The sequence below is a fragment of the Stegostoma tigrinum genome, chromosome 25 (assembly GCF_030684315.1).
Source record: "Stegostoma tigrinum isolate sSteTig4 chromosome 25, sSteTig4.hap1, whole genome shotgun sequence".
Taxonomy (NCBI): Eukaryota; Metazoa; Chordata; class Chondrichthyes; order Orectolobiformes; family Stegostomatidae; genus Stegostoma; species Stegostoma tigrinum.
The window spans coordinates 36,221,925-36,237,103 of NC_081378.1; the positions used below are offsets into that span (position 1 = coordinate 36,221,925).

Sequence of the window (15,179 nt, forward strand, 5' to 3'; positions counted from 1 at the left end):
CCTAAAGACAAGCTGGTGGCGCAAAATAATCTCTGCAGCAATTCATGAGACTTGCAATAAAGACTACAGCAACCGGAGCCACATTAGTACAGCTAGGTTATTATTGCAGCTACTGCAGTGGATGGAGCGTTGTTGCAAAGTACAAGTTTTAAGTGTAAAATCAATCCCACAGTTTCTCTGTTATTTCCAAATTTTCTGGAGCTCTGACTCAATGAACTTGAGCCATTGCAAAATGTAACCTACAGACAATGTAGCCATTATTCCAAAATACAATTCGGAATGGATTTCCAGTAAGAATTGAAATTGTTGTTGGTCCATAATTCCAAAAGCATTTCTTTTTCTGATCGCAGTTCCAGTTTTATATACTGGTCCAGATTTCTTTATTGACACACAGTAAATTAAAAATCCCAAATGATTTTTCAATCCAGTGGAATACAGACAATTGCATTGGAGCATGGGTGAATTTTATGCTTTTATGGATGGAGTTACACAATGCATTCTCTCGAGCCTTAGAAGAGGGCGATGAGTCTTGACAAGGCCAGGCAATAAAAGAAATGCTTGTCTCCATGGTGATTAATGGTGCTAACCTGACTCAAAAGTGGTCAGGTCACATATTCTTCTGAGTGAAAGCAATTTTTTTGTCATGCTAGTTTCTCGGTAAGCGCAGTGAACTACACTGAAGTAATGGCCCAGATAGACTGAGAAGTGGTAATCACAGTCAGATTGCATTTTGCTCGTATATTTGAATTTTATTACTTAGCTTTGCACTTCTAGCCAGGAATTCTAATTCTATTTCAGGGTCCATCAGAGATCAACACAATAATGTACCCTCCGCACCCCCCACAGCAAAGCCCCCGATAAAGTAGGATGTTTGGCATGCAGGGAGTCAAAGTCAAACTATGACCACTTTTGCAATAATCAATGGGCTGTGGTACAGAGTTTTAAATAGGGTGGCACAGTGGCTAAGTGGTTAGCACTGCAGCCTCACAGCGCCAGGGCTCTAGGTTCAATTCCACCCTCGGGCAACTGTCTGTGTGGAGTTTGCACATTCTCCCTGAGTCTGCATGGGTTTCCTCCCACAGTCCAAAGATGTGCAGGCTAGGTGGATTAGCCATGCTAAATTGCCCATAGTGTCCAGGAATGTGTAGATTTATGGGGATGGATCTGGGTGGGACACTCTGAGGGTCGGTGTGGGTTATCACTGTAAGGATCCTAAGATTCTAAGAATATCCAGCAGCCCAGCATGGCACTGATAGCTGCCATGAAAGGATAGGTAAGATATTTGTAGAGCGCAGGTTAAGTCAAGTTAGGTTGGGTGGGATTTTCAGGGTTGACGACAGTATGGGCAGGATTGTTGGGGTCAGCGGGGGCAGAGTAGGTGTGGATAAATGTTGTGGAAGGGTGGGCAGGCAGGGGACGGTGTCAGGGCTAATGAGCAAGGTCGGTCATAGGGCTGGCAGGCAGGAGGAGGTGTTGGATCTGGTGATGGCAGACAGGTAGGTATTGGCAGGGTTGGTTGAGGGAGATGGTTATTGGGGCTGATGGGACGTTAGGTCAATGGCTTCAGGTCTGGCAGGGGGTTGAGGGTGGAATCATGTTGGGTGGGGGAGGAGAAGTGGCTATCGGGGCACTTGGGTTGTAAGGGGTAGCATGAAGCATAGCTAGGAGCATGCCTGGGTAATGATTAATAAAGCTGAATCACAGTTCTTCAGATTATTTGATGTTTCAGGTTTTTATTTTGGAGGGCTCTAGGTGTAAGGGGATTTTCCTGGACAACTCCTGTGGAGTTCCAGAGGGTGCCGACATCCAACTCCAGTCTATGCTGTCAGATGACTCTCTAGCTCCTGGAATATCCGAGTAATTGCTTTACTTGCTGAAAAATAATAGGAGCTTAATTAAATTTGTAAAATGGAAGAGAGATCTGAAAGCGAATATAGGTGCCTTAGAAAATAAATCTGGGGATAATTATGGAGAACGAGGAAATAGCAGAGGAACTAAACAGATATTTTTCAATAGTCTTTACAATGGAAGATACTTTGAACATTCCATTAAAACTAAGGAAGATAGGAAGGATTAAGTACCATCACCTCACTAAAGAAGTAATATCACACAAACTGATGGGCTAAAGGCAGACAGGTTCCTTGGTCCTGATGGCTTGCATCCTGGGATCCTAAATGAGGTGGCTGCAGAGATAGTTGATGCATCGATTGTAATTTTCCAAAAATCCTTTGATTCTGGAGAAGTACCAGAGAATTGGAAAACTGCCATTGTGACACCCCTATTCGAAAAAGGAGGGAGTCAAAAAGTGATTACTGTGAGTAAATTAGCCTAATGTCTATTGTTGGAATGATGGAATTAACTACTAAGGAAGTAATAACAGCATATTTGGAAAAACGTAATCTAATCAAGCAGTATCAGCATAGTTTCATGAAAAGGAAATTGATCTAATTTGTTAGAGTTTTTCATGGATGACTGAACCAGAATGTATAGAGGAGAACCTGTACATGTGCTGTATATTTGGACTTCCAGAATGCATTCAACAAGTTACCTTACATGGTGTGGAGGGAGATACTGGCATGGATAGAGAATTAACTCATGGGCAGGAAACATGGCCAGGTGGTGGTGAGACTACATCTGGAGATCTGCAGACAGTTTTTGTTCCCTTATTTCGGAAGGATATCATTTTGTTGGAGGCAGTTCAGAGAAGGTACACTAGGGGGCTGGTGCCTGATATGGAGGGATTGTCTTATGAGCACAGGCTAAACAGATTGGGTCTCTACTCACTGGAGTTTAGAAGAATGAGAGGTCATCTCATTGACACATACAGGATTCTTAGGGGGCTTGATAGGATCAATGCTGAGAAGATGTTTCCCCTCATGGGGAGTCTAGGAAGGGCACGTTCGAAGAATTTAGAACTAAGGTATGGAGGAATTTCTTCTCTGAGGGTTGAGAGTCTTTGGAACTCCTTGTCACAAAGCACTGTGGGGATGGCCCTTGTGAATATTGTGAGATAGATAGATTCATGATCTGTAGGGCAGTCAAGAGTTACAGGAAAAATTCAGAACACTTCGTATGAGGAATTAAGGATCAGCCACGGTCCTATTGAATGGCGGAGCAGCTTCAGTGGGCTGAATGGCCTACTCCTGTTCCTCTTTCTTATGGTTTATGGCCTTATGAGCAGTATTTCTTTCTCCACAACATCTTGTAAAGAAGAATGTGATCACTATCACATTGCTGCACATGGGACCTTACTAAGCAGTAATTGTCTGTCTTCTTCCTAAATGGAAACAGTTTCTACACTTCATAAAATGCGGTCAATTTATAATTCTGTCCATTTTATAACCTAGAGATGAAAAGAGTTGGTATCTTTTGCCTTAAAAGGTTATTGGAATACATTCAATATCATAAAGATTCAATAATCTGTCAAGTAATTGAACAAAATTCCCATGAGGTTTTGAGTTATTACTGACAGTAATATGTACATTTCTGCAAACAGGCAAATGGAAGATTTAGGGATTTAGTTTCAATAATATACAAAAATAGATTACAGGAAAATATTACCAACACTTTTCTTTCCATAAACATGTTCATAAAGTACATTGTGGACTTTATCCAATCTATTTGAAAGATAGGCTTCTTAAATATCCTGTGATCCTCAATGTTATCACTCTACTGCATTAATCCTTTCTCACTTCTGCATCATTCAACTTTGGAGTGCTGCCTTTATAGTCAGCAATTCCCTTTTATCCTCCAAGCCCCAGCATTATGCCCCATTGACTGTTTGATCACCCGAGTTTTACAGATTTCCCTGTAACTGCTTTCCTGTAACCTTGCCTTTATCATGGCTAATCCACATCAGCTGGACAACTGCGGGGCAATTTAGCATGGCCATTCTACCTAATCTGCACATCTTTGGACTGTGGGAGGAAACCAGAGCACCCAGAGGAAACCCCACGCAGACACAGGGAGAATGTGCAAACTCCACACTGACAGTAACCCGAGGCTGGAGTCAAACCTGGATCCCTGGTGCTGTGAAGCAACGGTGCTGACCATTGAACTACCATGTTGCCGCTGATACAGTGTATTAATGCTGTCAAATAGTGCTTGGCATGGTGTGTGTGGAAATTTGATAAAGTATTTGAAATCTAAGTGATGACGTATTTTGCCAAAGTCAGTGCTAACAGAAGGCTGATATAAATAACTTCAACAGGACTTGCCCACGAGCCAAGCAATCAAATGCAGAGAGTGCCGGAGAGGCTCAACTGGCCTGGCAGCATCTGTGGAGAGAGAGACAGAGTTAATGTTTTTAGCCCAGTATGACTCACCTTCATTTCTGAAGAGGCATACAAGAATCAAAATGTCAACTCTGTGTGTCTAAATCTCTCTCTCTCCCCACTGATGCTACCAGAGCTGCTGAGTTTCTCCAGCGTTTTCTGTGTTTGTTTCAGATTTCCAACATCTGCAGTATTATGCCTTCATTCAAGTAATCAAGTAAATTGGGTGGGCTGAATATTTTTTCCCCTATTGTATATAAGCACACTCTGTAGCATTGTATTGGTATTAATGGGTTAACACTGGAAAATGAACCTGGGGGAATCAGTGATACAGTCTGAATCCTTTAAGGAATTCTCTGCCTTCAGAGTTTGCCATGCAGTTTATTCTTTTAAAATTCAGCTGCTGCATTAATTTTGTGTTTTTGAGGGATTTTAACAAAAGTGTTCCTTTATTATAGAGGAAACATTATGGTATTGAAGATTATTCGGGGATCATAGACTAGAAGATGTGTTCATTCATTAGTTGGGGAAATTAAGTGTGGAATGTTCTTTGAACTATCTTTTAATTCTGAGAAGGAGTCAGTTTGCAAAGCCAATGGGTAGTTAATAATTAACAATAAATAAGTTTGTAAGCAATTTTATGACTTGTATTATAAAATGAAGTGAAAACAATAATCAAAGCTGATGAAGACATGGTTAAAATACGTTTAAATAACCTGTTTTATTGCAGAGGTTGCCCCACAAGTAACAGTAACGGCACCAGAAGGTAATCACCACAGGAAAAGTACTGGTCCCACCCCGGATTGCTCACCACCGTCCCCAGATACAGCACTGAAAAATATCGAGAAAGTTATCCGACCTCAGGTAGGTTCAGTTGGTGTGACTAACCTATTTTTGCTGCTAAATAAATAGGTTGCAAATAATAATCTAATTCTTCACAAATATGAATCACTAGAATAAAATTGTGCTGATATTAAGAAACTCCAGGGTTTATTTAACTAATGCTAATATTTTTACACTCTTTGAAGCAGGTAGCACTCAGCTTTGTTATACTTTAATAAGAGGAATGTCGTCTATTTATTTTTTACAACAATCCAAGTCTCCAGCAATGACGGTGGTTGATCGATTCCTTGCTATTTGTTACTAATGTCATCTCTGTTGTTGGTTCACCTCCTTTATTGCTTGTTCAATCTATGCAGTACGTGAAAGTAGCCTAACTTGAACTTTCCAAACTGCATTTCTGGCTCATTTGGAGCATATCTCTCAGTGGAGCAGTTCTGTTCCCTAATTAATCCATTGTCTTATGTGAAACAATGTATTTATGTATGATTTTAAAAATGGGTAAAGGAAAATGATGGTTTTAATTTGTGCCATGTGTTGTCTAAAATAACAGAGGAGGTAGTATTTAGATTGGCAGACCATGGAAGAGCATGGCTTGATCAAATACAATCAACACGGCTTTGTGAGGGGTAGGTCATGCCTTACAAACCTTATCGAGTTTTTTGAGGATGTGACTAGAAAAGTTGATGAGGGTCAAGCTGTGGATGTGGTGTATATGGACTTCAGTAAGGCATTTGATAAGGTTCCCCATGGTAGGTTCATTCAGAAGGTCAGGAGGAATGGGATACAGGGGAACTTAGCTGCTTGGATACAGAATTGGCTGGCCAACAGAAGACAGCGAGTGGTAGTAGAAGGAAAATATTCTGCCTGGAAGTCAGTGGTGAGTGGAGTTCCACAGGGCTCTGTCCTTGGGCCTCTACTGTTTGTAATTTTTATTAATGACTTGGACGAGGGAATTGAAGGATGGGTCAGCAAGTTTGCAGACGACACAAAGGTCAGAGGTGTCGTTGACAGTGTAGAGGGCTGTTGTAGGCTGCAGCAGGACATTGACAGGATGCAGAGATGGGCTGAGAGGTGGCAGATGGAGTTCAACCTGGATAAATGCGAGGTGATGCATTTTGGAAGGTCGAATTTGAAAGCTGAGTACAGGATTAACGATAGGATTCTTGGCAGCGTGGAGGAACAGAGGGATCTTGGTGTGCAGATACATAGATCCCTTAAAATGGCCACCCAAGTGGACAGGGTTGTTAAGAAAGCATATGGTGTTTTGGCTTTCATTAACAGGGGGATTGAGTTTAAGAGTCGTGAGATCTTGTTGCAGCTCTATAAAACTTTGGTTAAACCGCACTTGGAATACTGCGTCCAGTTCTGGGCGCCCTATTATAGGAAAGATGTGGATGCTTTGGAGAGGGTTCAGAGGAGGTTTACCAGGATGCTGCCTGGACTGGAGGGCTTATCTTATGAAGAGAGGTTGACTGAGCTCGGTCTCTTTTCATTGGAGAAAAGGAGGAGGAGAGGGGACCTAATTGAGGTATACAAGATAATGAGAGGCATAGATAGAGTTGATAGCCAGAGACTATTTCCCAGGGCAGAAATAGCTAGCACGAGGGGTCATAGTTTTAAGCTGGTTGGTGGAAAGTATAGAGGGGATGTCAGAGGCAGGTTCTTTACGCAGAGAGTTGTGAGAGCATGGAATGCGTTGCCAGCAGCAGTTGTGGAAGCAAGGTCATTGGGGTCATTTAAGAGACTGCTGGACATGTATATGGTCACAGAAATTTGAGGGTGCATACATGAGGATCAATGGTCGGCACAACATTGTGGGCTGAAGGGCCTGTTCTGTGCTGTACTGTTCTATGTTCTATGTTGTAATTGCAAATAGCATCTTCTCCAACACAGGCAGACTTATAAAAATTGATGAATTGGAAGCAGTGGCATGTATATAAAGTGGGCAACTATTTACATGGAGTGCCCTTCCATTGGTCCATGTAGGAATCTTACTCCAAAAGTATCTTTTGCTGGCAAAATGAAATCCAACATCCATGGTGCCAATATTGTCAGTCAGTAGTTAGACATTTTGGGTCTGTTCTGACCTAGATGCCAGATCATTCTCACTGTAAAACTGAGCAATCGAAAGTGTAGGCTTTCTACTTTCACTTCATGGTGTGCAGTAAATGATGAGTTATCTTGCAAATGTGTTTATATTTGTGTAAGACCATGTGACATCAATATTTGCCTTGCAATTAACTGCTTCTTCATTGAAGAAGTATTAGGTCAAATAACTTTGCATATTTGAATCATTGCTAAGGGTATTTAGATAATTTCCATTACGGCACCTCCCTGTTGTCAGATTAAACACAAAACTTGATGTTTTGACAGTCCTGGCATCTGCCATGAATGATCCATGTTCCACAGTGTCCTATTTTATACGCTGCATGGATGGAATTCAAGCTGGAAGGATACTCTCTGGTGATATGTGGAGTCGGAATGCCTAAGTGGAAAGCTTTTCTATCATGTTTAAGATTATAGCTATGAATGATCAAAGCTTCTTTTTGTGAAAGTGCCTCAAACTGCTATAAAGCTGTCATGCATGTGCATTGATATACTGAAGGAGAACTTCAAAATGTATTTTCATCTTGTAGATTTTAAGTAAAAGTAATTTCTGAGAAAGAATGAGCTTTTATTTACGTAGTGTTGTTGATGTTATGAAGACACAAAATTTGTCTCAACCAATGTCACTGTTATTAAATCAGTGAACACTGAGTAAGTTATATTTATCTAATGCCCTTAATGTAGAAAAAAGGAATTTACAATAGTAAAATTAGATTAAAAATGGATGCAGAAGCTAGGAAGAGCAAGAAATGAATTTTGCAGAGAGCTAAAAGAAGGGGATGGTCTTTCGGGAGCAGAGGGGATTAAGGGATTAGAATGTGGAGCTTGGTCAGCTAAAGACACAGCCACAGGAATTGAGCAAAGGGTGTAGGGTGCAGAAATAAATATGTCAGAGAATTGGAGAGCTCTCAGGGTTGAGCAGAGATGGTGTATGATGACAGGATGGATAATGGTGTGTGACTGTAAAAGGTTTTAGAGATGGGGACAGATGAAACTCTGATGGAATGAGCCATAGACGAGCACACTTAAGGTGCAGAAGAGGATGTGGACCAGAGAGCTTTAATGATATAACAAGAATGATGGATTATCGATTTTCAAATGCTACCTGTTGTGTTTGTATCTGAAAAAGTCTGATGGGGGTTAAATTGAAGAGTACCATAAGCGTCATCCATGTGAGAATGTCTTGTGGACAGAGTAGTTGAGGATATGGAAGGAGTGAGACCTACTATCTCAGTCTCTGTAACAATGTCTATCATATCAATGTGGACTATAACTAGGGTATCTACTACAACTGACTCTTCTAGTTAGACCAGGAAGTGGTTTACCACCTAAGACCAAAGAAGCCATGAAGTTTCCTGCACTTCAAAGGTATAGTGAAGGTTGCTACCAATAACGAGCTCTCCATGAGAGCGACAGTGTAGATTTGAAGTGAGTAAGCTTTAAAGTGCCTTCTCAAAAAGCGCAGTCAGCAGCAGGGAAGAGCTGAAGATTTGAGAACCCGACAGAAGAACCCTTGTGACAATCCTCACAAAGGAAGAGGATCCCAGTGAAAGCTAAAAACACTTCAGACCAAGCAAGGGGCAGGTTACAACAGGAGAGTTAGCAACTGCTTGCAGTAGGAAAATTAGTAACTCGAAAGCAGACACTAGCTGCGTCCCCAGGCTTGTGGGATTTATCCCAGGTTGGAGTTTAGCAGTGTATGAACAGACGTCAGAAACTCCATGAGTAGAGTTTATGATTCCTGGATGTCAATGGAAAATTTAAAATCGCACTGAGACCCAGGCCAAAAAAGTGAGAAGTTTAAAAGAAATGATGGCTCAGATCAAGCAGTGCCCCCATCGTGAGTGGGCAGCATAAGGCATGACTACAGAAATAGAAGTAAAGGATCCATTGCGGAAATATTCATCCGGGGTCGCATTGTGAAGCTAGTTTTAAGCAATGACGTTGAGCAGATTAAATCCCAAAGGCAGCCTGTTCCAACAGGGACAGAACATTTAGGAGATTTTATTTAGGATGTGAGAAAGGCAGGTGATCCTCCTTAAGTGCCATCATAAAGGCAGAAATCACTTATTTGAATTGCAAGTGGCAGGAGTCATTCAGCAAAGCTGTTAAAATGGGAATTATTTCTTAAAGCTGTGAACAGTGGGATTCATACTGTGAGGCCCTGAAGGGTGGGAAACCTCCATTTTTGTTGCAAGAAGTTAGCAATACTCAATTTTAGCCACAAAACATGCATAGCAAAGAGCAGCCGACCTGATATTAGTGTGAAATTTGTCAGCGAGCTAAACGTATATTCCCATTACAAGGACAAGGCAGTGTTAGTTTTACCATGAAGACTTAGTTTCAGGGGTGGAACAACTAAAACAAGAGTTGTATACCACAAAGAAAACGATTTCTGAGATTTGGAGTAGCTTCCAAATTCAGTACTAAATCGGAAGCTGAAGATTTTGGCAAGCTAATATGTCAGTGAATGGCCATCTCACAGGTTTCAAGTAAGACACTGGAGCAAGTGGCACTATTTAATCAGATAGTAAGTGTTGGTTAAGAAAATACTGTCTATAGTTGTCAATAGTACAATTATATGGTCCAGGAGGCATCGCACTGAAGATTAAAGGTACAGTTCAAGCATCTCCAAAATAAAGGACACTACATAACAGAAACTTATACTTACTCACAACCGAGAATTCTCACAAGAGTAGGAATGTATGCCTTGACCACAATCATCTTAAAACAGTAGGAGGTAAACTATGCATAAATTAAAGAACGACTATTCAAGGAACTGCACAAGTTGAGGAATAACCAATCAAGGGACAAGACTTCATTGAGCTTCCTAGACTCATGGCAGGATCAAAACGAAGATAGAAATCACTGAGATGACTTATATTGACAGTACAAATTTCTTTCATACTGTCAATGAGATAGGAATCTAACACTATAGAGGAGTGGCACAAATGATTCCTACTGCCATCAATCTTTCAACAGTGGCAAGTGCTCAGACAGCAAGAGTAAAAAATGGTTACAAAGTTAAACAACAATGAGTTAGTCAATGAACTGTATCCCCCACTTGAGCCATGTGGAAAGTCTGTAACTGATTATAACTTGGAGTGTAACAGGTAAATAAATAGCCATGTTAGATTCAAGTGTGACGTTGCTGACATGATTCAGGAATGGTTGTTTTAAGCAGAATATTTCCCGGGACGAATACTCAGTTTTGGCAACAGAGATCATGCCAAGCAAGAAGCAAGCCTCAAATAGCAGTACTGAGAACGTGAACATGTTGGTTTCACCAACAATGCTAAGGGTGAATGAATGAGAGAGTCTGAACCAATCAACACCTCAAAATCAAAAGTTTACATGCTCCAGTTGAAATCTACAGATAGAATTGGAATTTCCTTCATTGTCACATGTACTCAAGTACAGAAGTACAGATCTACAGTTGACAATGTTGCTGCGTATGGCTCTATCTTAGGTGCAAATCTTAGGTACAAAATAGAGAAATAAAGGAACACAGTGACATTACTTAAAGTTAGTCACAGTATAAGTTAGAAATATAAGAAATAAAGTAAAAAAGATAAGCATTGCAGTGTTTCTATAAAGGGCCTGCAGTAGATCTGTGCAGGGGGCTTCCATACGTGGCCTGATCGGATTTGCGCTGACCACCTGCACCAACCCTAAGTCCAACAACTGTTTCCGCTCAGCTCCGAGTATGCTGGCCGCACGGCTCCCCTCCAGCTCGTCTGGCTGTCTCACTGTGCTCGGGCCTCCAGCCCACTGGCCATCCCAGCTCCGCTCAGGCCTCCAGCCCACTGGCCATCCCAGCTCCGCTCAGGCCTCCAGCCCACTGGCCATCCCAGCTCCGCTCAGGCCTCCAGCCCACTGGCCATCCTGCTCTACTCGAGCCTCCAGCCCACTGGCCATCCTGCTCCACTCGAGCCTCCAGCCCATTGGCCATCCTGCTCCACTCGAGCCTCCAGCCCACTCTGCTCCATGCCTCCATGCTGCTCTACATCAGGGAAAAACATCAAAAAAGGGAGAAATAAGAGAGGGAAATGGGAAGTAAGCAGAGGGAGTGGATGAGCTTCAGATGGAGCATCCTACTCCACCACAGTCTTGACTGAAGCTGTATTGAGAATGAAAATCTGCTGACACAGATTGAAGATGAAATGCACATAACTCTAGCAAAGCCCCTACAGAGAAAGAACAATCAAAGTCCAAGGATTCTGGACGCTGCAAAGGAGAAATTGCCTGTTTCACCAGAGAAGACATCTTTCACAAAAGAAATCCAAATGTCATTCATTTTAAAGGATCCTACAGGCCTCAGACTGTCAGGAGGATATTCAAAGACAATTGTCTTCCACTCATCAAACTAACAATGTTCCCTGAGAGGAAGAACGAAGGCTGTGGGTAGGGCTTTAAATGAAACTGGGTGGGGGGTTGCTGGGAATTCAGTTCCATGAAAAATTATGGAAAAAGTTAAAGGAGTGGGAGTGCTCAGCACAGGTTATTAAGGTCCCCAAGCAAGTAATAGGACAGATGGTATGGAAAGGCTCAGGAATCTAACTTCAGGCACAGGAGGTAAGGGGACAATAAGGAGAAGGAGGGGCAATCAACACAGGACTAAAGGTGTTGTACTTAAATGTGCACAGGCGGAATACAGCATAGTAAATTGTGAGGTTAAGCACTTTGATAGGAAGAATAAAGGCATTAACTATTTTCTAAAGGGGGAAGGCTTCAGATATCTAAAGGACAAAAGGACTAGGGGGTCCTACTTAAGGATTTTCTTCAGACTAACGTGCGGTTTCATTTGACAGTTAGGAAGCAATTGTGATATTAGCATTCATTTCAAGTGGGCTAGAATACAAGAGATGTGCTGCTGACGCTCTATCAGGCTCTGGTCAGACGGCATTTGGAACATTGTGAACAGTTCTGGGCCCCATAACTAAGGAAGGATATGCTGACGTTGGAGGGAGTCCAGAGGAGATTTACTAGAATGATCCTGAGGATGAAGAGCTCCTCATATGAGGAGCATTTAAGGACTTTAGGTGTGTGCTTAGTCAAGTTTAGAAGGATGAGGGGGGTATCTGATTGATCAGCTGAGAGCCTGGAGAAAGTGGATGTGGAGAGGATGTTTCCATTAGTAGGAGAGACTAGGACCCGAGGGCACAGGCTCATGGTGAAGGGATGGTCCTTTAGAACTGAGATGAAGGGAGATGACAACCTGGTGGCATTATCGTTGGTTTATTAATCTAGGGACCTAGGCTTTGTTCCAGGGACCCAGGTTCAAATCCCGCCATGGCAGATGGTGGAATTAGAATTCAATAAATATCTGGAACTGAGAGTCTAATGATGACCATGAATCTATTGTCGATTGTCGGAAAAACTACCATCCTTATCTGGTCAGTCCTACATGTGATGAGGGATGGGCAATAAATGCTGGCCTAGCCAGTGATGCCCTCATCCCATTAATGAATATAAAGGAGGAGGAATTTCTCCAGCCAAAGGGTAGTGAATCTGTGGAATTTGTTGTGCAGAATACAGTGACTGAATGCATTTAAGACAGCCAGTGAGTGGATTTAAGACAGAGATAGAGAGTTCCTTGATTGGTAAAGTGATCAAGGGACATGGAAAGAATGCAGGAGAATGTGTTTGAGAAACTACCAGCTTATGTTGGTTAGGAGACAACCTAGTGGTATTATCACTGGACTGTTAATCCAGAGACCCAGGTAGCGTTCTGAGGACCTGGGTTAGAATCAGCCATAGTAGATAGTGGAATTTGAATTCAATAAAAATCTGAAATTAAGAGTCTAATGATGATCATGAAAATGATGTCAGAAAAAGACCACCTGGTTCACTAATGTCCTTTAGGGAAGGAAACTGCCATCCTTATCTGGCCTAGATGTGACCTTAGACCACAAGGTGTAATGCTGGATGAACAGAGCAGACCAAGCAGCATCAGAGAAGCAGGAAAGCTGACGTTTCAGGCTTAGACCCTTCTTCAGAAAAGAAGGTCTTTCTGAAGAAGGGTCTAGGCCCAAAATGTCAGCCTTCCTGCTCCTTTGATGCTGCTTGGTCTGCTCTGATTGTTCATCCAGCTCTACACCTTGTTATCTCAGATTCTCCAGCATCTGCAGTTCCTATTATCTCTGTGACTTTAGACTGACTGCAGTGTGGTTGACTCTTAACTGCTGGCCTAACTAGTGATGCCCTCATCCTGTGAAAAGTCAAATGGCAGAGTAGAGTTAATGGGCCAAATAACTTAATTTTGCTCCTATATCTATGCAGTCATAAAATCAACAAAAACGTGAAAAGTCAAAGACTTGGAGATAGGTAAATGTAATTACATAAAGAAATTTATAATCTGAATGATGACACAAATGTCACTAAAGAAGAGTAAATGAAGTAATTTTTAAAAGTTTAAATTATTAGTGTTACTCTGAAGAATGTGAATGATACCATGCACTTTGGTTTGTTTCTCACTGATCCATTATATTTTTGAGAATAAACAAAAAGCTACAATTTTAACACTGTCAATACACTTTGGCCATTGGTGCATATGTTGTTTGTGGACTGTAAGGTTTAAGACTGCAGACTATCATAAACACCCCCTGCTATTATGTGGGCAGAACAACTTTGAACACTGAGAACTCAAAGGACAACTGAAATTTTCACTACTGCTGAGAACACAAACATCAATTTTAAAAAACTGTCATCTCAGCTGAAAACGATATGCCATAAGGATGCCCTCAGCCCTGTATATTACTTCTGTGAACTGTATATGACTTTCATCTTTTTGTATCCCATCTCAACGTATTACCTGTGCATGTATGTTGATGTTGCATCTCCATTATTTTTTTCCTCAGGGTTAGCAGATAATAAAACTACTATTTATTTCCACTCAGGAAATCTTTGTAATTGGCTCTTATATTTTATTGGAGCTCAGTACAGCTTTGTGCTGAAAAAAACATGACATCTTTGTTGCAGCCAAACCAGGTAGATTGAACATAGAGAACTGATTTATCCCTCTTATCATAATAAGGAACTGAAGCTTACAGAGGGTGGAGTGTGACATCAGGGATTAGTTTAAGGATGTCGGAGATTAAAGATGTCTTTTCTGATCATTTTAGTGAAATGACAAAGCATTTGCCACGGTAAGTGTTAGTAGGAAAACATAGGGAAGCTATGTGTGAAAGTAACAAGATGAAAACAAAATACAGGTTGGCACCTGGCAAAATATAGAATCAAATTGAAGGATAGAATTTATGGTCTGAAATTGTTAAATTTAACATTGAGTCCAGAAGGTTTCTGAGTCCAAAACATTGAGGTACTGCTCCTCATGTAGTTATCATGTGAAGTGAGGGATAGCCTGTTGCTTCTGATTCTCTGAGCACTTGAAATTAATTTAGTTTATGCTGTCCCTTTTATTTCCATAATGATATTTGGACAGTTGTTGGTTGCAAGGTTTATTCATTGTGCTCACTTTTGAAATATCATTTCAAATATTTATTGTTGAACAGTTCGTAAGTACAACCTCCAGTATTTATGGGACTGATAAACATTAACCAAAGCCATTTATGTCCTTTCCCTCCCACGTTTGGTTGAAGCTTTCAGAATATATCCAATTTGGCTGGAGTCTTGCAAAATTAAAATTCTTTAATTTTATGCATAGCCCAAAGGTTGACTAATTGGTTCTCGCTGGAATCCTTAATTCAGCATGATTGGAACTGGAATTTACTCTTCAATTTCAGACATTACATATTCCTGGTTTTCTGTCCTTTTTTGACCCATTTCATAATTTGAATTACCAACTTTGCACTCTCATTTGAAATTATCCTTTTTGTTGCTGCCTTTTCTGCTAATTCAAATCTTCATCTCCTGTTTGCTCATGTTTCTATCAATCATCCCTCTGGCTCTGCACATTCCATTTACTTACATTGCATGTTTCTGTCTTTCTTTGGA

At 41.2% G+C, this 15,179-nt stretch overlaps 1 protein-coding gene across 17 annotated transcripts in view; it reads left to right on the top strand.

Moving 5' to 3' along the window:
- anks1b (ankyrin repeat and sterile alpha motif domain containing 1B) overlaps nucleotides 1-15,179 on the top strand; it is a 766,097-nt gene that overhangs the window by 551,009 nt on the left and 199,909 nt on the right. For all 17 annotated transcript variants that reach the window (XM_048554436.2, XM_048554438.2, XM_048554441.2 and 14 more), the window contains one exon: nucleotides 5,005-5,138. In XM_048554436.2, coding sequence (XP_048410393.2) covers nucleotides 5,005-5,138 — 134 coding nt within the window. The remainder of the gene's footprint in view (nucleotides 1-5,004; nucleotides 5,139-15,179) is intronic.